The sequence below is a fragment of the Oncorhynchus mykiss genome, chromosome 24, assembly GCF_057628025.1.
Source record: "Oncorhynchus mykiss isolate SJ-2025 chromosome 24, ASM5762802v1, whole genome shotgun sequence".
In the NCBI taxonomy this organism is placed as follows: Eukaryota; Metazoa; Chordata; class Actinopteri; order Salmoniformes; family Salmonidae; genus Oncorhynchus; species Oncorhynchus mykiss.
Genome location: NC_143045.1, coordinates 4,199,119 through 4,212,441, shown reverse-complemented (window position 1 = coordinate 4,212,441; position 13,323 = coordinate 4,199,119). Strand labels below are relative to the sequence as shown.

General features: G+C 46.8%; 1 protein-coding gene across 3 annotated transcripts in view; it reads left to right on the top strand.

Moving 5' to 3' along the window:
* The window catches only part of LOC110503507 (protein phosphatase 1 regulatory subunit 37), a 56,624-nt gene extending 48,956 nt beyond the window's left edge, over window positions 1-7,668 (top strand). For 2 of the 3 annotated variants that reach the window (XM_021581846.3, XM_021581847.3), the window contains 5 exons: window positions 2,104-2,245; window positions 2,446-2,612; window positions 2,853-5,052; window positions 5,194-5,292; window positions 5,418-7,668. In XM_021581846.3, the coding sequence (XP_021437521.3) occupies window positions 2,104-2,245; window positions 2,446-2,612; window positions 2,853-5,052; window positions 5,194-5,282 (2,598 nt within the window). In that variant the 3' untranslated portion in view covers window positions 5,283-5,292; window positions 5,418-7,668. Of the gene's footprint in view, window positions 1-2,103; window positions 2,246-2,445; window positions 2,613-2,852; window positions 5,053-5,193; window positions 5,327-5,417 lie in introns of all 3 variants that reach the window. The other variant, XM_021581848.3, reaches the window with a different exon arrangement.
* Window positions 7,669-13,323: the final 5,655 nt, after the last annotated feature.

Sequence of the window (13,323 nt, the reverse complement as noted above, 5' to 3'; positions counted from 1 at the left end):
TTGATGACAGCTTTGCACACTATTGGCATTCTCTCAACCAGCTTCACCTGGAATGCTTTTCCAACCGTCTTGGATGAGTTCCCACATATGCGGAGCACTTGTTGGCTGCTTTTCTTTCACCCTGCAGTCCAACTCATCCCAAACCATCTCAATTTGTTTGAGGTCGGGTGATTTGTGCAAGGCTGGTCATCTGATGCAGCACTCCATCACTCTCCTTCTTGCTCAAATAGCCGTTACACAGCCTGGAGGTGTGTTGGGTCATTGTCCTGTTGAAAAACAAATGATAGTCCCACTAAGCGCAAACCAGATGGGATGACGTATCGCTGCAGAATGCTGTGGTAGCCATGCTGGTGAAGGGTGCCTTGAATTCTAAACAAATCACTGACAGTGTCACCAGCAAAGCACCCCCACACAATCACACCTCTTCCATGCTTCACGGTGGGAACCACACATGCGGAGATCATCCGTTCTTCAACTCTTCTCACAAAGACACACCGGTTGGAATGAAAAATCTCAAATTTGGACTCATCTGGCCAAGGACAGAATTTCACCGGTCTAATGTCCATTGCTCATGTTTCTAGGCCCAAGCAAGTCTCTTATTGTTGTTGTCCTTTAGTAGTGGTTTCTTTGCAGCAATTTGGCCATGAAGGCCTGATTCACTTCTGAACAGTTGATGTTGAGATGTCTGTTACTTGAACTCTGACTCTAGTTTACATACACATACACCTTTAGCCAAATACATTTAAATTCAGTTTTTCACAATTCCTGACATTTAATCCTAGTAAAAATGCCCTTATTACGTCAGTTAGGATAACCACTTTATTTTAAAAATGTGAAATGTCAGAATAATAGTAGTGATTTATTTCAGCTTTTATTTCTTTCATCACATTCAAAGTGGGTCAGAAGTTTACATACACTCAATTAGTATTTTGTAGCATTCCCTTTTAAATTGTTTAACTTGGGTCAAAATTTTGGGTAGCCTTCCACAAGCTTCCCACAATAAGTTGGGTGAATTTTGGCCCATTCCTCCTGGCAGAGCTGGTGTAACTGAGTCAGGTTTGTAGGCCTCCTTTGCTCGTACACGCTTTTTCAGTTCTGACCACAAATGTTCTATAGGATTGAGGTCAGGGCTTTGTGATTTACAAACAAGCTTCAACTTCCTGACTGATGTTGCTTCAATATATCCACATGATTTTTCTCCCTCATGATGTCATCTATTTTGTGAAGTGCACCAGGCCCTCCTGCAGCAAAGCACCCCCACAACATAATGCTGCCACCCCCGTGCTTCACGGTTGGGATGGTGTTCTTCGGCTTGCAAGCCTCCCCCTTTTTTCCTCCAAACATAACTATGGTCATTTTGGCCAAACAGTTCTATTTTTGTTTCATCAGACCAGAGGACATTTCTCCAAAAAGTACAATCTTTGTCCCCATGTGCAGTCGTAAACCGTAGTCTGGCTTTTTTTATGGCGGTTTTGGAGCAGTGGCTTCTTCCTTGCTGAGTGACCTTTCAGGTTATGTCGATATAGGACTTGTTTTACTGTAGATATTGACACTTTTGTACCCGTTTCCTCCAGCATCTTCACAAGGTCCTTTGCTGCTGTTCTGGGATTGATTTGCACTTTTTGCACCAAAGTACGTTAAGCTCTAGGAGACAGAACGCGTGTCCTTATTGACCGCTATGACGGATGTGTGGTCCAATGGTGTTTATACTTGCGTACTATTGTTTGTACAGATAAACGTGGTACCTTCAGGCATTTGTAAATTTCTCCCAAGGATGAACCAGACTTGTGGAGGTCTACAATTTTTAATCTGAGGTCTTTGCTGATTTCTTTTGATTTTCCCATGATGTCAAGCAAAGAGGCCCTGAGTTTGAAGGTAGGCCTTGAAATACATCCACAGGTATACCTCCAATTGCCTCAAATAATGTCAATTAGCCTATCAGAAGCTTCTAAAGCCATGGCATCATTTTCTGGAATTTTCCAAGCTGTTTAAAGGCACAGTCAATTTAGTGTATGTGAACTTCTGACCCACTGAAAAACAGTATATTTTCTGCCCACTGTCCTATGCTATGTGTAAACCCTGTTCCTCTCTCTCTCGCTCTAGCCCTGTACCCAGAGTTTGGAGACCCTAAATCTGGGCCATAACTCTGTGGGGAACGAGGGGGTCCACAAGCTGAAGGACGGGCTGATCTCCAACCGCTCGGTGCTCAGGCTGGGCCTGGCGTCCACCAAGCTGTCCTGCGAGGGTGTGTGTGTGTGTGCACGCATGTGGTGTGTGTGTGTGTGTCCTTGTTTTGCTATTTACAGCTATTACAATCATTTTGATTGAAAACAACTCATTGTGCATGTAAACAGAGCTGTTAGTGTGTGAAAAGGCATTGAGCTGAGCCCTGTACCACCACCTCTCCCCCTGTACCACCACCTCTCCCCCTGTACTGTATGTCAGGTGCCGTGGCGGTGGCTGAGTTCATCGCCGAGAGCCCCCGGCTGCTGCGTCTGGACCTGAGGGAGAATGAGATCAAGACGGGGGGCCTCATGGCCCTCTCCCTGGCCCTCAAAGTCAACACCTCCCTCCTACGCCTCGACCTGGACCGAGAGCCCAAGAAAGAGACTGTGAGAGAGGGGGGAAGGGGGAGGTGATGGGGAGAAGTACAGAAAGGAGGGGGAACTGTATGCAAATTGCCCTTTTGTAATACATTGTCAAGATGAATTGTGTTGTCCAGGGAAAATAAATGGGAAAATTAATTTGCAGGAATGGGGGGAGTAAGGTTGACGTAGATGGGGGAACATCAATGTATGAACCCCCGATATCTCCTAGTTCTCATCCCTCTGTTTTTTCCTTCTGTCTCCCAGGTGAAGAGCTTCATCGATACACAGCGTTCCCTGCTGGCTGAGATCCAGAACGGCTGCAAGCGGAACTTCATCCTAGCCAAGGAGAAGGAGGAGACCGAGCAGCAGATGCATTCAGCCTCAATGGCCGAGATAGCAACCGAGGACAGAACCGAAGAGGAGGATGGAGCTGATTCCGGCGAGCATGTTGAAAAAGATGGGAAAGACGGTGAGTGTGAGGGAGGAGAGGAAGGAGTAAAAGACACTGAGAGCCTGACTGACAGCCAATCGGCAGTGTGCTCTGAGGGAATAGTGTTGCCTTTGCTGTTGGAGTCAGACTCGGACACAGACGACGATGATGAGGAAGAGGTGGTTCTCTCTAAAGCGCCCACCGTCTCCCCTGTCCCCAAACACACTGGCCCTTCACTCCGGGCAGCGACAAACCAGCACCCCCTCAGTGCCTCACAGATGCCAACCGCTCCCTCTACACCACCAGCTACGGGGGCTTTCATTTCAGGGATCACCGTCACGGAGTCCACGGGCCCCCCCGGTACACCCCCTTCGCCGGGCCGCTGTATCTCTGTGTCGAGCCCCGGGAGGGGCCACAAGATCTTCATGGTGACCAGAGTAGAGAGCCCCTCTGACCAGCAGCAGGTTCTGGGGAAGATTGGCCTGTCCAACCCCCAGGCCTCAAAGGAGCCAGTGGTGTCACTAGTGAAGCAAACCACACATCGACCACAGCCCCCTTCACAACCCTCACAGGAGGAGGTGAGAACAGAACAGACACAACCCCAGACCACACCACTGACACAGGAGGTGACACAGAGCCTGACAGAACAGACACAACCCCAGACCACGCCCACGCCACTGACACAGGAAGTGACACAGAGCTTGACAGAACAGACACAACCCCAGCCCACGCCACTGACACAGGTGAGACAGAGCCTGACAGAACAGACACAACCCCAGACCACGCCCACGCCACTGACACAGGAAGTGACACAGAGCTTGACAGAACAGACACAACCCCAGCCCACGCCACTGACACAGGTGAGACAGAGCCTGACAGAACAGACACAACCCCAGACCATGCCCACGACACAGGAGCTGGTCCAGAGTTTAGATGAATCACAGACAATAGATCCTAAACAGACGGAGCAGAGTCCTGTTGCGCCAGAGGAACCTTCTTCAGAGGAGGCCGTAGTAGAGACTCCTAATGACCCATCTGAGACGCTAGAACTACCATCCAACCTCCTAACCCAACCCACAGAGGAGGAAGTTGAGGGCGTTCTAGACCGTTCGCAACCAAGAACAGCAGCCCAGCCGTCACACACACCGTCCCTTCCTACAGAAGATGTAGCCACTCAATCACTAGCATCACCCCAACAGACAGAGCAGATGGTAGAGACAACTACAGAGCCCCGGCTAGAACAGTCTGCTGTTGAGCAGCAGTCCACTGAAGCTGTGCTGGAAGGAGAGGAGGCGGTGGTAGAAAAGGAGGCGAGTCAGGACCCAGTAGAAGAGACAATTTGTAAACAGGCAGAGTCTCAAACCAACACAGAGGAAGTTGAGATGCAGTCAGAACGGCTTCCACAGCAGGAACAGGCTAGCGACACAGTTCAGCAACCGTTAGCGCCTCAGCTAGCGATGCAGACTAACACTAAGCCCCTGGGGGGTCTGCTTCTAACAGCACCACTCAAGTCACAGCCTGAAACAGTGCAGCCAGACTCTGAGCTTCTGCCCCCAGAACAGGAACCGGCAGAGACACTTCCACAGGCACACCGACAGGTGGTGCCAGAGAGTCCCTCTGAGCAGGGAGCCACAGAGAGTGAAGCAGAACAGGAACTATATCTGTCAGTGGAGGAGCAGCAGCAACTAGCACAACAGGCACTTCCTGTGCAGGTGGAGCAGCAGCAACAACAACGTCCTGTTCTAGAGCAACTACAGCAGCAGCCTCCCCAACCAGAGGGGCAATCACAGACCACCCTTCCCGCCGAGCCCTCACCTGTTCCAGCCGAGACAGACACTTCTCTGAAGGTGGAGGGCCGTAGCTCCCCTCCCAAGGCAGAGGAGTCCCCAGACGAGAGCTCCACAGACGAGGGGGAGAGCATGGAGGAGATGATGGGCTCGGCCCTGCCCAACGGCCTGAAGCCAGAGTTCGCCCTTCACCTGCTGGATACCGAGGGCCCCAAGCCTGGGCCTGGCAGCTGTGTGATGGAGCACGGTGAGTCACAGGCTCTGAGGGAACACCCTGTCTGTAGTGGGACAACAGGGTTGTAACCGACACATGCATACAGTACACACACACAATAGACCTGCGGACACACACAAAGTCTGACGAAGTGTGTGTATGTGCATTCTCCAGTGAGTGTGACGGCAGAGCTGAGCTGTGGTCAGGATCTGGAGGAGCTGTTGCTGGAGGCCAGCCTGGAGACTGGGAGAGACGCACCATAGTCCTGTCATGGTACACCTACACTAACTACAACGACACATTTGCGGTAACGCACACAAAATGAGACGTCGTTATTTGATATAGTGTCGGTCGGCCAATGTGTTCTCTAATGTTGGTCCTTTCTGTTTCTTCTGCAGTGGTTCTGTAGGAGAGAGGAACACGGGAACTCGTATCGTCTGTGTCTCGGTGACTCTTGTTGCTCCTACAATTTTTTTTTTCTTCTCCCGTTGTCATAATCCCACAACTCACCACCGCCATGACAACGGAGGACCAGTTGTCATCTAAGTAATACACCTAAAAAAAAATCAAAAAAGACACAACAATAATCATTGAGCTTCATCACAGCACGTAATGAATTAACTACGTCTTCAACCGAAGTGCGCACACACACATTTTAAAGAAAGTAATAAAAAAACAAGAAGAAAGTCACACTAACCTTTTGCCTATCACTACATTCCGTCAATCAGGAAACCACACTCATGCAGGTAACAGGGAGCTGGGGGGGGGGGGGGGTGAGAAAGAGGTAGAGAGGGAAGGAGGGGCTTAATCACTGCTCTACCCCAAGACACAGGACACACTGCTCACCCCCTGCTCCACCCCGACCTGTGTTCTTGATAGTGTCGTGAGCGTGCACACTGACACACAACCTTACTATTGCCCTCTGCTGGAGGAAAGAGAATGTGCACAGCTGTGTGTGACAGTGTGGGACCCAGCCAAGAGGACCTGCTGGCTTTTTAGTGTGTCATTCTCTGACAATGACAGTTGGGCACAGAGGGTTTTATAACCAAGGAAGGTGTGACAGGAGAAGGCATTTGTTTTGTGCGTATTTGTCTTGTTAGTTTTATTTGCCCCCCCCCCACCCTCCCCCACCCCACCTCGTAAGGGATCTCTGCCAAAGTGACCGCTTTCTTTTCTGTTCCTTCCGTTGGCTTTGTCCCCCTCAGGAATCGTCCCCTCCAGTCTCTCTCCAGCAACGCTCTGGAACATCCAAACCATCTGTCATCTGCCAAAAACACAGTGTCTCAATCAAAACTTATTTTGGGATCAGATAGCAGAATTACTCTAATCTAAAGCCTTCTGGAAACCTCTGTAAATGTTGGATAACAAAATGTCTGCCTTGATGGAGTAATGCCATTCATTAGAGTAAGTCTTCTCTTCTTTTTTTTCCTCCACCGGACAGTTATCTCAGACATTCTTTTCCAGACAGATGTTCATGTTTGTCCGACCAGAGTGATTAAATGTAGTGCGACACTCGATAGGAGTATAAAGAAAAAGTAGTTCTGACTTTGTCTTTCGTGTCCTCCCCTCTTTCTTTCAGTCTTCTGCTGGTACAACACTGTGCCATCTCTTTTCCCAGCTCTACGCAGGATTAATGTTGCCTTCGACTCGGCTAGGTTTAAATTTCATCTCCTTTTGTTTTGCTGCTTGGAGAAATCAGTCGTTTGTATTTATTTTATATGAGCCTTTTACTTTGTGTGATTTATTGTTCTCCCCTTCTCTCCCTCTTTTTATTAGTTATTTTCCATGGGGTTAGCTTTTAAAGATTTCCCCTCTTTGGTGTATATTTCAGATTCAAATTAGAGAAATTATTACGTTGAGTTTTTTTTGAGGGGGGGGGGGGATAAATGAGACTGCTGGGTGGAGGGATCAACGGTTATGGCAATAGTGAGGGAGAGTGTAGTTATGAAAATAAACGAAAAGGACGTTTTCTTAAGGAGGGGCAGTGTGAGTGGTGGTTGACATCACTGACAACACACTGACTGAGAGACTCCCTGTTTTGAGACATCACATCTTAAACACTACTGTGCTAGGTTAAGCTATGGCCACCTGGGGGCGCTGGGGCTGCTGGTTTTATCCTTTCTAGATGTAGATATACTGTATTACCCAACAGCAGTTACTGCTTAAGACTTTTGTAGGCCAGGAGGACATTGATTTGAACACAAACAGGTGGGTGAAAGTTTGAGTGGACTTCCCAACAACACTGAGGACATGTGAGCCCTGAATGCCCAACACTGTGAACCTATGGGCCAGCTACCAAGGGCCCTATTCAACTTGTATCCAAAAGATTCCAGGGTAAGGTAAAAACTTGCTTTCTTACAGTGCAAGAAGAATACAAGTTTGACTCAACCGCGGGATCCTCTGGATATAGGTTTTGGTTGAGTAGAGCCCCTTGTTTCAATCCCTCTGTTCTTTCACCCCTGGTCAACCAGGTTGTTTTTCAACCCAAATCCTCATTGCTGTGCTGCCCTCACTATTTGTAATGCTTACATTTTTTTTTTGTGTCATTTTTAATTATTTGTTAAATTAATTGAAATGTGCTGGTAATCACAAAGATATGTATGGCAACTTTTTTTGTTCCTCTCTCAAATAAATGCATGTAATGACTAATGAAGTGACTGGGAGTGTTTCACTTAAAATACTCTTTGGGAACGGCATTGATTTATTGGATATTCTGAATGGAAGTGATTGGGAGTTTTCTGAAAATACTTCATTTGACGGACCATCATATTTAGTACAAAGTACTGTAGGTCTGAAAGTCTGTTCTACAATGCTATTCCGCTGGTAAGTACTATCCAATCACCAAGCAAAGTAAATGCTGCTAGTGTTTCCATGATATTGCTCTACAGTAATACTTTTTTTTGTATGTTTAAGCAAATTAGCCAATGGCCATATTTCATTTATTCCGATGTAGAGAAGAGGAATTTATTGGTCAACGTGGCATGGTCCTAAAAAGGTTTTCTATAAGAGGAAGGAAATGGCATGGCTTTATCTGACAATGTCACAGCACAACAGTTTTATAGAGACTCTCAAGTTAATAAAATAGGTATTTGTAGGAGGCCATTGTTAGTGTTTCATAGGCCTGTTACAAGACGTTTCTAACCTACATTGTACAAATTCTGGAGCTTTGAGACATTAGAACCAGACGAGAGGATGGAGTGAGTGAGATGCCTATGCAAAATGACAATCACCTTTGTTGGTTTCAGGTTGGTTTGATGTTCTCTGGTGACGATATAGAATAAGAATACTGTGTATCTCAATGAGTGTTTTGCTGTCTTATGTTCTGAGGTAGGGGATGTGAACCTGTTCTGAGTTGTATGAGGTTAAGGTGATAGTGCTTTGTGTGGAAGGAATTAAGACGGTTAATGTACGAGGGTTACATGTAGTAATCCACTTCACTTAGAACCACGGACACAATCAAATCAAATTGTATTTGTCGCATGCGCAGAATACAACAGGTGTGGACTTGACCGTGAAATGCTTACTTACTTAGGAAAATATTTACTAAATAAACTATAGTAAAAAAGAAATAAAAAAAATCAGAAAGTAACACACAAATTACTTAACAATAACAAAGCTGTATACAGGGGGTACCGGTACTGAGTCAATGTGCGGGGGTACAGGTTAGTGGAGGTCATTTGTAAAGTGACTATGCATAGAGGATAAACAGTTGCAGCAGTGTAAAAAAAGAGAGCGGGGCGGGGGGGGTGTCAATGTAAATAGTACAGGTGGCCATTTGTTCAGCAGTCTTATTGCTTGGGGCTAGAAGCTGTTAAGGAGCCTTTAGGTACTAGACTTGGCGCTGCGGTACGGCTTGCCATGCAGTAGCAGAGAGAACAGTCTGACTTGGGTGACTGGAGTCTGACCATTTTTGGGGCCTTCCTCTGACACACCTAGTATAAAGGTCCTGGATGTCAGGAAGCTTGGCACCAGTGATATACTGGGCCGTTCGCACTACCCTCTAGTGCCTTACGGTCAGATGCCGAGCAGTTACCATACCAGGCGACGATGCAACCGGTCAGGATGCTCTCTGGTGCAGCTGTATAACGTTTTGAGGATCTGGGGATCTTTTCAGTCTCATGAGGGGGAAAATGTGTTGTCATTGCCCTTTTTTTCCCCCTAACCTTTATTTAACCCGGTAGGCTAGTTGAGAAAGTTCTCATTTGCAACTGCGACCTGGCCAAGATAAAGCAAAGCAGTTTGACACGTACAACAACAGTTACACATGGAATAAACAAAGATACAATCAATAATACAGTAGAAAAATCTAGATACAACATGTGCATATGAGGTAGGATAAGAGAGGTAAGGCAATAAATAGGCCATGGTGGCGAAGTAATTACAATATAGCAATTAAACACTAGAATGGTAGAATGTGCAGAAGATGAATGTGCAAGTAGAGATACTGGGGTGCAAAGGAGCAAGATAAATAAATAAATACAGTATGGGAATGAGGTAGATTGGATGGGCTATTTACAGATGAGCTATGTACAGGTGCAGTGGTCTGTGAGCTGCTCTGTCAGCTGGTACTTAAAGATGGTGAGCGAGGTAAGAGTCTCCAGCTTTAGTGATTTTTGCAGTTCGTTCCAGTCACTGGCAGCAGAGAACTGGAAGGAGAGGCGGCCAAAGGAAGAATTGGCTTTGGGTGTGACCAGTGAGATATATCTGCTGGGGCGCGTACTACGGGTGGGTGCTGCTATGGTGACCAGTGAGCTGAGATAAGGCGGGGCTTTACCTAGCAGAGACTTGTAGATGACCTGGAGCCAGTGGGTGTGGCGACAAATATGAAGCAAGTGCCAGCCAACGAGCATACAGGTCACCGTGGTGGGTAGTATATGGGGCTTTGGTGACAAAACAGATGGCACTGTGATAGACTGCATTCAATTTGTTGAGTAGAGTGTTGGTGGCTATTTGTAAATGACATCGCAGAAGTCTAGGATCGGTAGGATGGTCAGTTTTACGAGGGTATGTTTGGCAGCAACGGTGAAGGATGCTTTGTTGCGAAATAGGAAGCCAATTCCAGATTTAATTTTGGATTGGAGATGTTTAATGTGAGTCTGGAAGGAGAGTTTACAGTCTAACCAGACACCTAGGTATTTGTAGTTGTCCACATATTCTAAGTCAGAACCGTCCAGAGTAGTGATGCTGGACGGGCGGGCAGGTGTGGGCAGCGATCGGTTGAAGAGCATGCATTTAGTTTTACTTGCATTTCAGAGCAGTTGGAGGCCACAGAAGGAGAGTTGTTTGGCATTGAAGCTCGTTTGGAGGTTAGTTAACAGTGTCCAAAGAAGGGCCAAAAGTATACAGAATGGTGCCGTCTATGTAGAGGTGGATCAAAGAATCACCAGCAGCAAGAGCGACATCATTGATGTATACAGAGAAGAGAGTCGCCCTGAGAATTGAACCCTGTGGCACCCCCAGAGACAGCCAGAAGTCCGGACAACAGGCCCTCCGATTTGACACACTGAACTCTATCAGAGAAGTAGTTGGTGAACCAGGCGAGTCAATTGTTTGAGAGACCAAGGCTGTTGAGTCTGCCAATAAGACTTGTGATTGAGAGAGTCAAAAGCCTTGGCCAGGTCGATGAATACGGCTGCACAGTATTGTCTCTTATCGATGGCGGTTATGACATCGTTTAGGACCTTGAGCGTGGCTGAGGTGCACCCATGACCAGCTCTGAAACCAGATTGCATAGCGGAGAAGGTACGGTGGGATTCGAAAGGGTCGGTTATCTGTTTTGTTAACTTGGTTTTCAAAGACCTTTAGAAAGGCAGGGTAGAATACATATAGTTCTGTAGCAGTCTGGTTCCAGAGTTCTCCCCCTTTGAAGAGGGGGATGACCGCGGCAGCTTTCCAATCTATATGAATCTCAGGCGATACGAAAGAGAGGTTGAACAGGCTAGTAATAAGGGTTGCAACAATTTCTGCAGATAATTTTAGAGAGAGAGGGTCCAGATTGTCTAGCCTGATTTTTAGGGGTCCAGATTTTGCAGCTCTTTCAGAACATCAGCTATTTGGGTGAAGGAGAAGTGGGGGAGTTTTGGGCGAGTTGCTGTGGGGGGTGGAGGGCTGTTGATCGGGGTAGGGGTAGCCAGGTGGAAAGCATGGCCAGCCTTAGAGAAATGCTTATTGAAATTCTCAATTATAGTGGATTTATTGCTGGTGACAGTGTTTCCTAGCCTCAGTGTAGTGGGAAGCTGGCAGGAGGTTGTCTTATTCTCCATGGACTTTAGTGTTTTTAGTTTGTGCTACAGGATTCAAATTTCTGCTTGATAAAGCTAGCCTTAGCTTTCCTAACTGCCTGTGTATATTTGTTGATATATTTATATGAATGTTCTTACGTGATGTGGACACCAAGGAACTTGAAACTAACGACCCGCTCCACTTCAGCCCTGACGATGTTAATGGGGGCCTGTTCGGCCCTCTTTTTCCTATAGTCCACGATCAGCTCCTTTGTCTTGCTCACAATGAGGGAGAGGTTTTTAGTCCTGGCACCACACTGCCAGGTCTCTGAACACCTCCCAATAGGATGTCTTGTCGGTGATCAGCGAACTTAATGATGGTGTTGGAGTCGTGCTTTGCCAAGCAGTCTTGACTGAACAGGGAGTACAGGAGGGGACTAAGCACGCACCCCTGAGGGGCCCCCGGTGTTGAGGATCAGCATGGCAGATGTGTTGTTGCCTAACCTTATCACCTGGGGGTGGCTCGTCGGGAAGTCCTGAATCCAGTTGCAGAAGGAGGTGTTTAGTCCCAGGGTCCTTAAATTAGTTATAAGCTTTGTGGCACTATGGTGTTGAACGCTGAGCTGTAGTCAATGAACAGCATTCTCACATAGGTGTTCCTTTTGTCCAGGTGATAAATGGCAGTGTGAAGTTCCATTGAGATTGCGTCATCTGTGGAGCTGTTTGCGCGTTATGCGAGTTGGAGTGGGTCTAGGGTTTCCGGCATGATGGTGTTGTGAGCCATGACCAGCCTTTCAAAGCACTTCATACTAATATCCCGTTGGTAGGATAGTCTTAATCGTAGCTCGTCCAGTTTGTTTTCCAATGATTGTACGGAGGGTAGTGGTGGTTTACCTACTCTTCAGTGAACTCTTACAAAGCACCCCTTCCCCTTTTCCTCCGTCTTTTCTTCACGCTGATGGGGATTTGGGCCTTGTCTTGACAAACCAGTATATCCTTCGCGTCGGACTCATTAAAGAAAATCCTCTTCGTCCGAGGTGAGTAATCGCTGTTCTGATGTCCAGAAGCTCTTTTCGGTCATAAGAGACAGTAGCAGCAACATTGTGTACAAAATTAGTTCCACAATGCGAAAAAAACAAACAGCTGGTTAGGAGCCCTTAAAACGTCAGCCATCCCCTCCGGGGCCATTATTACACAATCTGGAACTACAATAACAATAGTGGAAGTCTGGTTCGCATACCAGTCCAAGGCCCAGTACAAGAGCTGACTGAGATAGTTTGGTCAGGCTAGTGACCCCTCTGTGCAATATGTGACCTTTCACCTTTCAAGGGAAGTATTGAGAGATCTGGATATGTCACTGTCTATGCTGTTTTGGTTGCTTGCCATTGTTTTTTTTATCGAATATCATTTTTTTCTTTGAATTTCTATCTTTTTTTTTGTCCATTGGACATGTGTACTGATAGAGATGGTTCTAAAAACAACAGAGAGACCACTCGGATCAGCGATTGCGTACTACAACGACATGGCATACTTGAAGTATAAAGTGGCATCTTGGCCAAGCATTCAGTACTATTCTGGTATGGATATTTATATTCTCTGTTATGTCAAGACTCAAAAGGTTTGTCTTTTAAATCAGATTTCAGGAGATGGCAGGTTCAGTCTTAACTTTCCAAAATGTGACCATGTTAAGATGGTACGTTGAGGGGTGAGGCGGTTCACCGGACCCCCTGAGACGGGCTCATGGGGCGAGGGTATTGTGTGTATGTGGGGGGCGGGGGGGTTATGTTCTCTTTATATTACTAATTCTGTTCTGAAGGAATTCCAGCCAATACTAATCCAACCCCACCCTCCCACCCCCAGCCGCTTGAATGATCATGAGCTAGAGAGAGGAAAGGAGAGGGGGCTAGAGAAAGCCTTAAACAAACTTCAGAAGTGAAACTATATAGTGGATAAAAATGGAATGATCCTTCATTCCATTCTCTTTCTGTACAGTAGACTCGTGTGACTTGATTGGATAGAGAGACTAAGGGCAGAACCTGGAATTTAAAAAAACCTCAATAGCCATGTTAACGTTTAAGAACTA